The 16960-nt window shown below is 42.0% G+C and overlaps 1 protein-coding gene across 3 annotated transcripts in view; it reads right to left on the bottom strand.

Moving 5' to 3' along the window:
- Positions 1 to 6127: 6127 nt before the first annotated feature.
- BCAR3 (BCAR3 adaptor protein, NSP family member) overlaps positions 6128 to 16960 on the bottom strand; it is a 143774-nt gene continuing 132941 nt past the window's right edge. For all 3 annotated transcript variants that reach the window (XM_075322348.1, XM_075322351.1, XM_075322350.1), the window contains 4 exons: positions 16127 to 16295; positions 15838 to 15949; positions 13621 to 13833; positions 6128 to 7171 (listed from right to left, as the gene is read on the bottom strand). In XM_075322348.1, coding sequence (XP_075178463.1) covers positions 6999 to 7171; positions 13621 to 13833; positions 15838 to 15949; positions 16127 to 16295 — 667 coding nt within the window. In that variant the 3' untranslated portion in view covers positions 6128 to 6998. The remainder of the gene's footprint in view (positions 7172 to 13620; positions 13834 to 15837; positions 15950 to 16126; positions 16296 to 16960) is intronic.

A 16960-nucleotide genomic window follows, 5' to 3' on the forward strand; every position in this document is an offset into this window, starting at 1 on the left:
CAACTGTTGGTGAAATAGTAAGAAAATAGAAGAAATGCCAAATGAGTGTCAATCGACATTGATCTGGTGCACCATGCAAAATCTCACCTCGTGGGGTATCCAGGATCATGATGAAGATGAGAGATCAGCCTAAAACTATATGGGGGAAACTTGTTAATTATCTCTAAGCAGCTGGGACCACTGTCAAAAAGAAAACCATTGGTACCACATTACGCCATAATGGCTTAAAATCCTGCAGTGCCCGCAAAGTCATACAGCTGATGAAGGCACATGTCTTGCCGGCCAGTCTGAGGTTTGCCAATGAACACCTGGATGATTCTGAGAGTGATTGAGAAAAGCTGCTGTGGTCGGATGAGACAAAAATTGAGCTTTTTGGCCTTAACTGAACTTGTCGTGTTTGGAGGAAGAGAAATGCTGCCTATGACCCAAAGAACACAGTCCCCCACTGTCAAGCATGGAGGTGGAAACATTATGTTTTGGGGGTGTTTCTCTGCTAAGAGCACAGGACTACTTCGCCGCATCAGTGGGACAATGGATGGAGCCATATACTGTAAAATCCTGAGTGACAACCTCCTTCCCTCCACCAGAACATTAAAAATGGGTTGTGGCTGGGTCTTCCACAATGACAATGACCCAAAACATACTGCCAAGGCAACAAAGGAGTGGCTCAAAAAGAAGCACACTAAGGTCCTGAAGTGGCCTAGTCAGTCTCCAAACCTTAATCCCATAGGAAACTTATGGAGGGAGCTGAAGCTCTGAGATGCCAAGCAACAGCCTCAAAAATCTTAATGATTTAGAAATGATGTGCAAAGAGGAGTGGAGCAAAATTCCTCCTGACATGTGCGCAAACCTCATCATCAATGACCAAGCATATCTAATGCTCTGAATATTGCAGAGAATATTAAGCTTGGTAATCTTTTGTATCACAATAAAACCCAGAATATTACCTTTTAAATATCTAAGCAGTGGTTAAAGTAATGTAGTGTTGAGCGAGTAGTTGACTATTCGTACTCGCTATGCTCTTAGCAAGTACTGTCCGCTATTCGCATATTCGTTACGAGTAGCGGGCAAAATGTAAGTCAATGGGGAAATACTCGCTAAGTAGCGAGTAACCCAAAAGATGTACTTTTCGTGCGGCTAACTTGCTACTTAGCGAGTATTTCCCATTGACTTACATTGTGCCTGGTACTCGTAACGAATATGCGAGTAGCGGACAGTACTCACTAACAGCATAGCGAGTACAAATAGTCAACTACTCGCTCAACCCTAGTCATGAGATAATGTGAATATCCTTGGCAATAAAAGGTTAACGGTTATAGACATATTTGCACAGTTTTGTGTTTTTTGTTTTTATATATAAACAATTTTTTTTTTATTATTACTATACACACTATACACCCTGTGCTATTCCTGTACCTAGCTGGCTGTGCTGATGCTTCGGACATGACAGGCAGCAGAATTCTCGTAGTTGCTGTTAACTTGCTCCACCTTCCCTTCGCTCGTGGTTAGAGATGGCAGCAGGTACAAGTTTGTACACAACAGAGCAAGCAATTGCAGAGGTGGGAGAGCAGCCAGGAGGGGATCTGGTAGGCTGAATGTGCAGGAGGAGGGTTAGTAAGTAAGGGTTAGGCTGGTTTCAGATGGCCGTGTTTTAGGTACGTGTGACATCCGTTTTGAACACGGATGTCACACATGCCCATGTTACCCTATTGTGTTTTCACATGGACCGTGTGGCCCCGCTATTTCACACGGAACCATGCCCGTTTTTCCTCCGGCAGCACGGGTGTCACACGGACCGCACACTGATGTGATCCGTGTGACATCAGTGTGACATGGGCCGGAGAAAACACGGGTTTTTAAATAAAAAGATTTTCTAGATTTACCTGTTCCAGCGATGCTCTCTGGCTCTGCTGCCTCCTGCTCCTGACCCCCGCTCATTATTTTCATTGATTATTCACCGCAATGAGCAGCTAGGAGCGGGGGCATCGCGGTGACAGCGCTGGAGACAGCACCGCCGAGGACATCGCTAGTGACAGGTGAGTATCCTGCCAGCAGTGTGTGCAGGGACATCCAGGAGGTCATTGGATTTCCCAATGAACGCTGATTACCTCCTGATGAAACCCCTGCGACAACTGCGCTACAGTGAGTGTCACAATGGTGACTTCCAGAGGTTCGAGAGTTAATTGGGAACTCCGATGACTCCCTGGATGTCACTGCACAAACTGCTGTATACTCACCTGTCACTGGCGATGTCCCTGGCGGTGCTGTCCCCGTGATGCTCTGTCCAGCTTCCAGATCCTCGGGCAGTGAATAATCAATGAAAATAATGAGCCGGGGTCAGGAGCGGGAGGCAGCAGAGTTGGAGACAGCATCGCTGGATACAGATAAATATAGAACATCTTTTCATTGCAGAGACACGTGTTTTACCCGGAACGTGTCACACGTATGCAAACACTGATGTCATACGTGTGACCATAACCATGCGTGTGACTGGTACCTGATTAAACACGGACGTCTGAAACCGGCCTTAGGGTAAGTAAGAAGCTGTGGAACAAATCAGCGTAGCAATGCAAAGGAACCAGAGAAACTGCGTCGTTATCACTGCGCTGCTGAAGAGTGAAGACTATTCAATACACCAAATATAAATGGAAAGTGGTTTATTTGGTGGTTTTCCTGCAATTTATATCCAGTGTACTGGCTCTTCATCACTCTTCTACAGCACAGTGATAACCATGCAGTTTCTCTGGTTCCTTTCATGGCCATGAGCAAAAATCTGACACTTAATTTCTTTATTTTTAGGCATAAAAAAAAATTTAAGATGGGTGAGGTTTATTTTTTCAGAAAACCCATCATAAAGCAAACAAAAAAACCTCAAGACTTTTTCTTCTGGATGTTTCACCCATTTTCCTCCAATACCCAGATGTCTTCCCTTTAGATTTCATTTACACTTCTTTTTCTAAATAACTGACAAAAATTGTGAACCCCAAAGCAACCCGATCCAGTTTGATGTTATAACCTGCATGAGCGGACCCTACATCTGCAGAGACCCGAATGACCTCTACGACCCGCGCCGCCAATTTCATGCTCTATTTCTAGCCAGAAATATTACAGGAGTGTCGACTGATCGCTCTATTTATTCATTCTCCTCACTCCAGTATATGCTTGTACAGAAATGTATGCATATATCCTAGTTAATGATGAGCGAGTTTTGAAATACTTGGATCTGCGATACACCTAACGAGTACTGTCTAATACTCGCGTATGTATTCCGAATAGTGTGTGCAATGCAAGTCAATGGGGAATACACTCAATGTAACGAGTAACCCGAATGCCACACTATTTGCTACTCACACGAATAGTACAGCATTTGGGTTACTCGTTACATTGCGAGTTTTCCCCCATTGACTTGCATTGCACACACTATTCGGAATGCATACATGAGTAGTAGACCGTACTCGTTGAGAGTATCGCAAATCTGAGTATTTCAAAACTTGCTCAATTATCACACTGCTTCAAGAATGAGTCAGAGAGAGAACTTGCAATGCTCTGGGCCTTTGTAGCACTTAAACAAAGTAGTAATATTTAATTACCGGTATATATACTTAATTTAAAGGGACTCTGTCAGTACAGTATGACTCTTCAAACCAAGTACAGGCGCATGGAGGGGACAAACATATAAGTTCACCTTCCCACCGACATGTTTTCCAACCAGCTCCTCCCTTCTCTGCTTCTATAAAGCCAGAGCTGTCAATCAAAGAAGACTGGAGGGTGGAGATGGAGGGGAAAACTAGCAGATGGAAGGTGCATGTAAATGTTTGGCCCCACCATGCTGTACCAAGCGCCTGTGCTTGGTTTGACCAATCATTTTGGTCTGATGGTCCCTTTTGAGACTGATTTCCTTTTGCCTAACACCACATGTAGCTGAAATTCTGCTTAGCTGCGGTGCTCTGGGCTGCTTGTTTTTGTCAAACTATTTTTTATTAAATGGGGAATAAGTTAAAGGGGAAGTTCACTTTTATTACTTGAGGTTCACCAGAAGTGCTAAAAGCTGTCCTATTAAGGTAAGCCCACAGGCAGTAGATTTTTTTTTTTTCTTTTCTTCATGGCAACACATTTACATATTTAGAATCAGTGCAGATTTTATCTTGTTTAGATTGAAAGGGTGAAATCCTCCCATGAAAATCTCCACAAGAAATTGACTTGTTGTGGGTTTTAAAACACTCGCTATTGGTCAATTGCTGTACAAAAAAAAACAAAACTTTGGACATTTTCATCCACATGCCTGCTATTGCATTTTGCTGGAGCTTTGACCTGATCACATCCTCTGGGTTTTTGTCTACCTTGACATTCACATTAGTGTTGAGCGAGTAGTTAGCTATTCATACTCGCTATGCTGTTAGCGAGTAATGTCCGCTACTCACATATTTGTTACGAGTAGCTGGTGTAATGTAAATCAATGGAAAATACTCGCTAAGTAGCGAGTAACCTGAAAGCCTTATTTTTCGTGCAAGTAGCGAATAGTACTGCTTTCGGGTTACTTGCTACTTGGGAAATACTTGATATTGACTTACATTGCGCCCGCTACTCGTAAAGAATATGCGAGTAGCGGACAGTATGATTTAAAAAGAAAGTATACTCAACAGGGATCACCAATGAGTCATTATATAGAAAAATCCAAAAAAAACCTTTATTGTAATGACATATCAAAAACACATTTCTCTGGCTAAGAGAACAATCCCTGTTGAGTATACTTTTTTCTTTTTGTTTCATATGGTTATACGGTACGTATACTGGGAGATCCTAATGGGTTGTGCCCTTCATCTAACTTAATCTGAGTAGCGAACAGTACTCGCTAACAGCAGAGCGAGGACAAATAGTCAACTACTCACTCAACACTAAGGCTATGTGCGCACCGTGCGTTTTTGCGCGTTTTTTGGGTGCGTTTTTGGCCTCAAAACTGCATGACTTTGCTTCCCCAGCAAAGTCTGAGTTTTCATTTTTGCTGTCCGCACACAACTCTTTTTTTAAGCTGCGTTTTTGAGCTTGAAAAAAAAATGGACATGTCAATTCTTTCCTGCGTTTTTCTGCGTTTTCCGCCCATGCAATGCATTGTTGGCAAAACGCAGAGATCAAAAACGCACCAAATCGCGGTAAAAACGCATGCGTTTTTCGATGCAGGTGCGTTTTTGTGTGTTTTTAGCGGCCAAAAACGCAGCGTCAAAAAAAAAAAAACGCAGCGTGCGCACATAGCCTTACTCACATGCTTTGGAGTAAAAAGTTGCCCAAATCGTCTGCTTTCGGCATAACCCACAAATCACATAATGTTGATGGCTATTCCCAACCCCCAGAAGTTGTGGGGAGGAGAATAAGGTCAGGCATTTTGAATATGAACACTGATCTTTTGGTTCTTCCTAAAAATAAGCCACAACCAGAGGTTTCCAGCAGTCGTATAAGGTATAACAAGGTCTGTTGAATATCTTATGTGTATGGGGTATTCAAGAAGGTTCTGCAGTTCCTGACCCATTTGTTTCTGTGGGAGAAAGTTCACTTCTTCCATCTACCCATTGAAAACGCACAAACATTACCCTGCTCATTCTTTTCTATAGGGAAGTTGGGACAGATAGCTGAACGAGGATGCTGCTAGTTTTTGCTCGGGCCAGTTCATACATCAGTTTATTGCGGACAGAATACGGACTTGGCAGTGGGTTTCCTAACCTGACATCAGTCATATATGAAGCTGTTGAGTTTGAATCAGGTGACCGTAGCGGCATCATACATCCCAGTCCGTACGCGGCCAGTTCACACATCCGTGTTTCGCGGTCCAATATGGGATATATACTCTCCTCTTTGAACACTTCATGTGAGCCAAGTGTATATGGCCACCTTCACCCTTTTACTTATCTAGTTGATGGTAAAGAGCTTCTGGTGGCCAATTTAATACTTTTTGAAATATAAAAACATTAAACTTTACCTTTAAATAAGTTTCCTGTGATGCACACTAGCTAATATACAGTTTAGTCTTAGTGTACACTCATTCTTAATACGGTGCTATAGGTTGTAGTTCATGTATTCAGATTCCTGTGTTTAATGAAGTGCGTATCTCACATATTATGAAACATTCAGAGCGTGGTCTTAATAATGGTTTTATTTTGTCCCAGTGCATTAGTTTTCTTTCATGTGCACATTTTCTTTTTCTTGTTTTAAATACATTGTTGATCAATATTTTCATGGAATAAAAATGAAAACCTATCACTCTTGTCCTTCCCCATGGTATCATCTGCGTAGAACCGTCGTTAATGGCCGTTCTATTTACAGAACAGGTGGCGGCCTGATTTTATCCATGAATAACGTGTGCACTTCTGGGCTTTCTGTATAAAAATTGTTTTAAGAAAACTTATTCATGCAGTTTTTTTTTTAATTTAAATAAAGACTAATTGGTTGTTGTGAAGAGTGAGAATTTGAGAAAAATGTTTTTATAACTATTATGCATATAAAGGTAACCTGTCATGGGGGAAGGGAAAAAAAAATGCTATTAGCTTACAGATATGGGGTTAATGTTTAGGTTACTAAAGTTCTGACGCTGCTCGGCCACTGCACAGAGTCCCATTTGCCGGGAAGAAATTAGATTTGAGAGCTCTGCTGGCGAGAGGAAATTAAATTTGGGCGCTCCGGCAGTGGGGCATCAGAGTCAGAGCTCTATTAACCTACAAGCAATATCTGTAGGTTGTGGGGGTTTTTTTTTTTTTCTTTTCTTCACAAGACAGGTTCTTCTCTTTAAGTACTGCATTTGTCCAATGTGCTACTACACAATTAGTAACCGAGATCAAATTGATAGTAATATTAAATAAATAATTTGCTAATAAAAGTTTCTTTAAAAACGAAAAGGCAAAATATACATTATACATATACAGCAAGCTGTTCACAAAAAAACAGCTCAAACCGCTAAAGTCTGGAATCAGTCTATATCTCATACGGCAAAGATTAAGCACAGTTTGGTTTCAAGAAGATGATGATGGTGGTGGTTCTAATTTCCGAGACAAGGCTGTTAAGATTTGGCTGAATTTTTGGTATCTTTCAGCTTGGTTGACTTGGGCGCCTTTGCTTCCCCATAGAAGTCTCATTTGAAATTCTGTCTTAAAGACTTCACTCATCTCTTCATCGGGCTTAAATCCTACAATGGAGAAGAACAGAACAGATTATTGATATTAATTTAAAAATTACACAAAGGCTGTTTCATATAACCTTTTTTTTTTTTATAAATTTAACTTTTATTAACATTATCAATAACACAGGAAACACTGTGCTTTACTCTGTACAATACGATGTCAGAACACAAGCATTGTATCGAGGAATTGTTAGCAGATCAATTCCTAAAATATGGGGAGATACAAAACTCAAGACTGTATAAATAACGATAAGAACTGTAACCAACTACTGTCGGAGGATCAACATAAAACCTTTTTATACTATATAACAAGGCCACCTTAGAGGAGTGAACAAAACCGGGGCCGTAACTCAAGTGTGAGTTGGCAGAATAGAAGATACTGAGTAAAACATGAACAAGAAAGAAAAAGAAAGAAAAGAAAGTCAGAAGAAAAAGGTGGGAGGGTTGGGGTCAAAAAGGGTAGGTGAATTTGTCAGGATGGAGGGGGAGGTGGGGTGGGGAGGTTCCAGACACTGACAGTGCAAATTCAACCTGTCTCCAACAGTGAAATGTAATTATTATTTATTATTATAGCGCCATTTATTCCATGGCGCTTTACAAGTGAAAGCGGGTATACGTACAACTGATGTAATCATCAGATCCCTTAAACTCTGTCCAGTTATACCAGGTTCTAACAAACTGGTCTTGAGAGTTGTGAATTATAGAAGTGAGGTCTTTGAGCAACATCGTCTCGTTTATCCTGGCGAACCACATTGCCATCGTAGGAGGGTTATCTTTTTTCCACAAAAGAGGTATGCAAGCTCTGGCTGCCGTGATTAAGTGTCGTAGTAAGGAATTCTTGTACTTTTTCGTTGAGATGTCACAGTGATGTAAAAGGACAAGGGCCGGATCCAGAGCGGTGGTCAAGCTAGCAACTTTATGTATAACTGTTTGTACATTCTCCCAAAACGGGGCAAGGCGCCTACATGACCAGAAAATATGCATCAGACTACCATCCTCCTCATCACATCTCCAACAGAGTGGGCTCACTTCTGGGAAGATTGAGTGCAGTCTAGTAGGAACTCTGTACCATCTGGTGAGCAACTTAAAACTCGCTTCCTGATCACGGGACGAGATAGAGGATCAATGGGTCAGAGAACATATCTTTTCCCATTGGGCCTCAGAAAACTGGATTTGAAGATCGTCCTCCCATTGTGATTGAAATTTGGTTTTAGTGTTCCCAGTGGGTGTGTTAATAAGATTATATAGCATAGAAAGGGTATGTCTAATGGAATGTATGAGCACGGGTCCCTTTTCAAAAGGTGTCAAAGAGTTAGAAAAATGGGATCTAGGAGGAAGGGATTTCAAGAAATGTGTCAATTGGTTGGCTCTCCATACATCGAGGGCACGGGGAGTTTGGGAGCTCATAAGTTGGTCCTTTTGTTGGCCAGGCGTTTCCACTACCAAAGTGTAGCACTCTGTGATAGCCCTCTCATGATTGACCGGAAAATCCAGTCTTCCACCCCAGGCGGAAAAAGCGGATTTCCCAAAACCGGAAACAATGACGACGATTGGGGGAGTATGTGTGATCTAATGAATGAATTATCGCAACATGCCAAAGTAGCCCCGATTGTGGGGTGATCTCGCAGATGTTTTACTCTGCTGGAACCCACCCATGGAATGCCCCGTAAATATACATCTGTGAAGTCTTGTTCCACTCCTACCCAGGCCTTCATCTCACCGTTCCTACACCAGTCCAGAATTCTGGAAAGATGAGTAATATGATTTGAAATTAGCAAGTGCGGTCCCTCCAGCCGTCTTGGAGCGGTGCAGGATCTTTCTGCTAATTCTTGGTAGTTTGTCTCCCCAAATGAATTTAGTTTGGATTGATGAGAGGCTTTTAAAGAATGATGAAGGGACCATAATTGGGAGGGCTTGAAGGATATATAATATCCTGGGAAGGATGTTCATTTTAAAAATTGCAATCCTCCCAAACCATGTGAAAGTGTTCTTCCTTCACCTCGAGCAATCATTTTGGACTTCCTGTAATATCTTAGGAAAATTTAGGGAGAAGGTCTGGCGGGTGTCCCTCGGGAGCACAGTGCCTAGGTACTTGATCGAAGGGTTCGCCCAGTGAAACTTGTAAGACCTCTTCAATGGTGCCAAGGCAGTGTGAGCTGAATTAATGTTTAATGCCTCTGGTTTCGCTAGGTTAATTTTAAAATTGGATAGCTTCCCGTACAATTCAAATTCAGTCATGAGAGCTGATAGAGTAGATAAGGGGTTGCTGATAAAAAACAATAAATCGTCTGCATAAGTGGCAATTTTGTATGGTGCACCTTTAATCATGGGGCCTTGTATATTAGTGCTATTTCTGATCTTCCAGAGGAATGGTTCTATTGATAATATGAAAATCAAAAGGGGAGAGTGGGCACCCCTGCCTTGTTCCGTTAAATATAGAAAAATCAGAGGAGAGAAATCCATTCACTTTCACCTTGGCCGACGGTTTTGAATATAAAGCTGAGATCCAGGCGAGCATGTTAGGTCTGAGGCCAATTCGACAGAGTGTCTCGAACATAAATGTCCAATTCACCCTGTCGAACGCCTTCTCTGCGTCAGTAGCAAGCAGCATCAGGGGTAGAGATTTCAGCTTTGCTCTGTAAATAAGGTTTAGGCCTCTTCTTCACTAGCGTTTTTTTTCTCCTAATTCCATCGCATTGAGAAACGGATTGCAATCTTGCAAATGGTTTCTAATGATGCTGTCTCCATTTCCCTGTTTTTCTCAGACGATACACGGGCTCTCCTTGAAATCGTAGCATGCTGCCATTTGATGCGATTCTCAGCTCTCTCACCCCCATGCAAGTCAGAATCCGGGTGGCATGCGCATGTCACACGGATCCTGACACTTGCATACCGCGTCAGACTGGCTACCGGAGGAATCTTCAGTAATACCAGTCCTGGCTGCGGTACATGCACTGAACCCCGGAGCTGTCCCCTGAGCTCCAGAATGCAGCCTGAACAGCGAGCACCGAGTGATGGATTCCCCGGCGATTGCTGTTCAGGTCAGCACAGCTGCAAACAGATCAGGCAGACGCTGGAGCTTAGGTTACAGCTCTGGAGCTGAGTGCAGGTAACCGCGGCCAGGACTGGTTTTACAGGAGATTTCTCTCGTAGCCAGCCCTACACTGCTTACCTAAAAACTCACATAGCACTCGCATGACGCTCACATGTCATACGGATGATATGTGAGGAAAAAAACACACAATGTACGCATATCACACGCAGGATACTCGACTCACATTTTGAACCGAGTATCGCTGTGATTTATAAAACGCCAGTGGAGAAGAGCCCACAGAGCCTTAGTTGTGTTATCTCTAGCTTCTCTACCACCCACGAAGCCTGCCTGATCAGGGTGAAAGAGTGATGGTAAAGAAGGAGCCAATCTAGATGCTAACATTTTCGCAAATAGTTTGATATCTACGTTGAGAAGTGATATCTGCCTGTAATTGGAACAGAGGGCAGGGTCTTTACCTATTTTATGTATGACCGAAATGTGGGCTCTCAAAGAGTCTACTGGCAGTCTCAACCCACCCCAGGGATAGAGTTCAGGCACCTGATAAGGTGTGCAGACAGGGACTTCAGAAATAGTCTGTAATAGGGGAGTGTAAGACCATCAGGACCTGGGGCCTTCCCTGGTTTAGTGTTCTTAATTGCCATGGAGAGCTCCTCTTCTGAGAAGGGCTGTTCCATGGCCACTGCCTCGTCACCTGACAACGCTGGCATGCCCGATTCCTTAATGTATTTTTGAATTCGGTCTTTAAATTCATCACCTTGTGTCTCCTCCTTACCTTTATCTATTGAGTAAAGTGCCTCGTAATAGTGTTTAAAGGCATCCGCTATGCCCGAAAGTGTCTGAGTATGTTGCCCTGACTGATCTACTATAGTTGGTACGTATGTATTGGACCGTTGGGCTCTCAGTGCTCTTGCTAATGCTTTGCCACTTTTATTGCCGTGTTCATAATAGAAGCGATGGCACTTGGTAAATATTGCCTTTGCTTTGTGGGCCAGTCTAGAACGTAGGGTTTTTCTCAGGGACTCATCGGGGGATTTTTTTGTGAGAGCTCTCCAAGTGATTTATTTCTTTTAGTAAATTAGATATCTCCTCTCCACGTTCCCTCTTCACCCGTGCCCCATGTTTGATAATAATTCCCCTGATCACGCATTTGTGTGCTTCCCAGACTGACCAAGGATCTGTGTCCCCTTTCATATTGGTGGCAAAGAACCAATTTAAAGTTTCTTGAATTTCTGTTGTTACGACAGGGTCATCTAAAAGCGACACGTGTGGAAGAGATGCCTCTGGAGTTATCCAAGGCAGGGTCCAGAATCATATTGAAATCTCCGCCCAGAATCAAAAGGCCTTCCGTTAGAGAATCCAACAACTCTAAGTATGTGTGAAGCGCCCTATCCTGCCCCGTATTTGGGAGGTACAAAGATGCCAGTATATAAACCGGTTTTAACCAAAAGTCAGTTGTCTGTTGTAACGATCATATTTTAGATTTAAGGGAATTTGCACACACAATATTAGTAGAGTTGAGCGAGTGCCTAATTATTCATAGTCGCTATACTCCTAACGAGTGCTGTCTAATACTCGCGTAGTCGTTCCGAATAGTGTGTGCAATGCAAGAACTTAGGGAAAACTCACAATGTAACGGGTAACCCGAATGCCGCACTATTGGCTACTCGCACGAATAGTACGGAATTCGGGTTACACGTTACTTTGCGAGTTTTTCCCCATTGACTTGCATTGCACACACTATTTGAAACGACTACGCGAGTATTAGACAGTGCTCGTTATGAGTATAGCGAGTTCGAATAGTTAGGTATTCACTCAAATCTAATGATTTGTCTTGTGGATACTGCTTCAGAAAACGTTCCTCATCCATGGAGTGTTTGAGGTTTCTCTTTGTTTTTGCAGCCTTTTGATTGGACTTTAAGGAGTGACCTGCACCTGATTTTCCAAAAGGCATAAAAAAAATTACCTGAGACTAAACCGCAAACCAGTTTTCCAATACGAATTAATAAAAATTGTTTCCAGATTTTTGGAGCTGGATTCACTCAAAAACAATACTGTGTGCACATACCATGACTTTTTCAGAGGAATAAGAAAGAAGTGTTCGGATTGTTTATTGCCTGATGAAGCCAGTCATGGTGAAACATGTTGGGTAGTGAGATACAGGGTAGGATTTAATGAAATATAAGGGTGAATATGGAGTAATTGGTCCGCAGCTATATATGAATTGAATTCTACTCTTTGTGAGACACCCTATACCTTAGTCCAAATGGTTATAACATAAATACACTGCCCTGTTATCTATATTTTTAAATATAGGTCTCCCTTGGTTTTTAATTTACAGAATAAAAGTTAATTTTATTATCAGTCTAATTTGGGTAGCTGTCGTTGCTTTTGGCAAAATGTGTTTATAACGGATTGTCTATGTGGGGCAAACTGGGCACATTTAGGCTAGAATTTAATGGAAAGACTACTGGGCTCTATCCATAAAATCTTTTTAAATAGTTTGTGGCTTTTGGATACATATACATTGGGACACATATTTTATGGTTCCTAGTTATGATTTCTATTGTACCTTCCAGGTAACAAACAGTTTTGTGACACAAGCACTACCCATGGCACCGAATTATGAAGATTTTCTCCCCTAGAACCATTGCTGCTAGGGAAGAATATGTCTGTAAATGGCAGCCCTTCTTTATTATAGAACTAGCTGTAGTTCCCGGGCGTTGCCCGGGATAGTAACTGTCTCTCTCCCAGTCTCTGTCTGTGTGTCGCTGTCTGTCTGTCTCTCTGGTTCTGTGTCTCTGTCTGTTTCTATCTTTGTCTGTATTTGTATCAGTCTCTCTCCATCTCTGTGTGTGTATGTCTGTCTCTATCTAAGTGTCTGTCTCTGTGTGTCTGTCTCTCTTTTCCAGGGCTGTCTCTTTTTCCAGGGCTTATTTTGTTCCTATAGCAACTACTGACAGTTGCTATTAATAGCCAGTAGCTCCCACCTCCATTCAGTTAAATGGAGGCAGGATTTTTGGTGAATAACTGTAAAGCGCGGGGTTACATTTTCCAGTCGAAACATAATCTATGACGTTCCCTGGGTCACATGAGGAGTCTGTGCAAAATTTCGTGATTGTAAATGCGACGGTGCGGATTCCTTTAGCGGACACACACACACACACACACACACACACACACACACACACACACACACACACACGCACACACACACACTGAGCTTTATATATTAGATTGTTTGTTGTGCCGTATACACAGAACTGGAGCGTTGATACTTAAGTTTTTTGGGGGTTTTTTTGCTGCTCCAATCTATACACTACCTTTATTCTGGGATATAATAACCTAATAACCAGCACCCACCTGAATGTGAGCGAAGTCTTTGACGATGAGTATTTCTTACCTTCCAAGAGCCGCTCTGCGTTGCTTTGATACAAAGCTGCATTCTGAGCAATAAACCGCGCCGATTCCAGATGACTGAACATTATTTCACATCCTCTGTCATGGTTCTCCCACCAATCCATTCCTTCAAATATGGCGGACTGGCGCTCCAGCAACAGTATTATAGGCAGCACAAGCGGAATTGTCAAGTTTTCCTGTGTGCCAAGTATTGTACCTACAATATAGAGAAATATTATTTGCAATGTTTTCTGCATTTGGAACCACATCATTCTGAACAGACCTCATAAACACTTTCATAACTGGTGAAAGGCCGGAGGCGGTGTTACATCACATAGGAAGTTAATGAACATTAAGGGTCTAGGATATTATAGCAAGAATACTTTGTTCTGCGTAAAGAGCTTGTTCACTTTCAGATCATGGTTACATGGGTTGAAAAAAAGACCTAGGTCCATCAATTATACATAATTTAGTGACAAAAATGTATAACCCACAATGTTGTGTGTACTGAGGAATTCATCCAGCCCTTTTTTAAAAGCTGTTATAGTATCTGCCATTACTGCCTCTTGTGGTAGGGCATTCAACAGTCTGACTGCTCTAACTGTAAAGAACCCTTTCCTATTTAGCTGTCGGAATCACTTTTCTTCCATTCACAGAGTGCCCCCCTGGTCCTTAGTATTGTCTTTGGAAGTAATACGTCATTGCTAGTCCTTTGTATTTACTATACATGTAGTTATACATATAAATACAGTAGACGTCTTTTTTCTAAGCTAAACATATCTAACCTCTTCAACCTCATCATATGGGAGGCCTTCCATTCCTTGTTGAAGTCTAGTTAACCGCTTTTGAACTGACTCACTTGTGAATATCCTTTTTAAATTTGTAGCCAAAAACTGGATCCCATATTCCATATGTGGCCTTACAAGTAATTTATACAGGAGTAACTATACGTTGAGATCACGGGATCTAATCCCTCTTGTTATACACCCTAAAATCTTGTTTGCTTTAGCAGCTGCTGCCTGACATTGAGTACTACTGCTCAGCTTACTTGTAATCAGAATCCCAAGTCCTTCCCCTGTTCTGAAGTCCCGAGTTTATTTCCATTTAATGTATACGCAGTTATAGGATTACTCCGTCCTAGGTGCATTACTCTACATTTGTCAACATTAAATCTCATTTACAAAGTGTTTGCCCATTCAGACATCTTATCCAGAGAGTGTTGTAATATTGTATCGTCACGGTCAGTTTTTAATATCCTACATAGTTTGGTGTCAGCAAAGACTGACGCTTTACTCTCAATCCCATCCATAACATAGAAGCCAAATGGTCATGTATAATACTGCCCCACTATAGGGCAACTATGTGCAAGAAAGCATGAGCCTCTGGTAGAATTTGTTTGCAGCCATAGATAGGGTCAATAGACCCCAAAGTGGTAGGCAGTGGGCTCAAGCCCTCCAAAAAGCATGAAGCATATAGAGTCCAAAATGCGTCAGCGATGTCACCATATAGATGTGCACTATTTTTTTAATGCTTTCTAATAAAAAAAAATATTTTAATCTAACTTTTAATGGTAGTAAACTACTTTCATTGTGTATCCTGTCCGCAGTGATGGCCCTCATAAGAATGGTTGTCTGTAAAATAATCTCCTTTAAGAAAAATGCCCAGGCTCCCCTCTTAGTGCTAGCTAATGCAATTTCTCCCAAGTTTTCTTCTAGGCTTTCTACAAACCATTTTTTTTCTTGGCTTAAAATATATATTTTTTTGTTCCACCCCACAACAACTGTTTTAGTGGATTTCCCCCCCACCCCCAAAATACATACTTAGTCCTATTTGAAATAAAGGCAGAAAAAAATCTCCATGCGTATAGCATGGATTTTTTTTTCTACTTTTTTTTTTCTGCCCTCTTTCACCCCAACAAATGATTTTTATGTAGTCTATATTTCAACATGTAACACGTTAACGTAACATAAAATAAAAGTGTGAAGCCACATGGAATGGGGTTTTTAGAAGGTGGAAAAGAAACCCCATGATTCCTGTTTTCCCAGAAACCAAACCACATGTATCCATGAACTATCCCTGGTGTTGCAGATCAGCTCCATTGCAGTGAATGGGGCCAAGCTGTAGATAGATTTTGTTTTTTAAGAAGGCAGTCACGTTTTTATATTGGGCTACTACGTGTGCCGTCCTCCTGCAAGTCTATAGTAATGCACATGTAACGTACCTGCTCCCTCATACAAAGCTTTGTTAAAGGGCTTCAACTGCTTTTCATAAGTGATGGCCGTCTGTGTGTATTGATGCCTGAGAATTGTCCACGTATGTTCCAGCCTTGCAATCTAATCGAAAGAAACCAAAAGTACCAGGTTAATGACCTTCTAGATTTTACGGCAAAGCGTCCACACCCAGGACATAATAATTACCTGAACTTTATTGCAGAGTTAGAAAATATCACTAAAAATCGGAGTATAAAACTCCGAAATCACATTTATTAGGAGTCATGGACTGTACGTCACCTGAGGCATGTCCAGTGCTTTCATGATGGAAGTAAATGCAAAGTAGTCTCCCAAGTCCTTAAGTTCTACCGCAAGTTGGATGATTTTGTTCAGTGTTGCAACTCTTTCTTCCAAATTACCCGTACATCCCAAAATATCTACTGCGATCCCTATTGCCATGGTTGTGTGCCTGTAATAAGAATGGTGATGATCTAGTAAGAAAAACATAGAGCTCGCAGAGTGTAAATTGGTTACATACAATTGGGAGTGTCGTTTCTCAGCTCTCCCTTTTAAAATATAATTGAAGAATTTACAAGTACCATATGTTTTGGATTAGAAGATGCATCCCCCCCTCAAATTGGGGGGAAAATGGGGGTACATCTTATAAGCCGAATGTAACTAACTGGGAGACACGGGGGTGTCACGGCAAGGTCACAGGAAGATGGCAGTGGCACGAGTGGGGCAATGCTGGGAGGAGGAGGTGTAACAGGCGGCGTAAGGCAGAGGCCATTGATCTCCTGGCGACAGACATGATGGACTTCAGGAGGTGGCGCCTGCACAGATTGAGATCTTGGGTCTCTGAGATGTTAGCTTGTGCAGAGTTCTGCGCTAATTTTCCTGAAGTCCATTGTGTCCATCACTGGGAGATCAATGGTTTCTGCCTCGCACCACTACGACACCCATCCTCCCAGCATGACCCCAATCATGACGCCGCTACCACCAGATTATGACCCCATGCCCTCCTTAAAGCTATATTCGGCCTATACGACTACAAGACATTTTAACATTAAAAATAGTTTTTTCCCCCTATTTTGCTCATCTAAATTTGGGATGAGTCTTATATTCTGAAAAATA

This window comes from Anomaloglossus baeobatrachus, chromosome 8 (genome assembly GCF_048569485.1).
Source record: "Anomaloglossus baeobatrachus isolate aAnoBae1 chromosome 8, aAnoBae1.hap1, whole genome shotgun sequence".
Lineage (NCBI taxonomy): Eukaryota > Metazoa > Chordata > Amphibia > Anura > Aromobatidae > Anomaloglossus > Anomaloglossus baeobatrachus.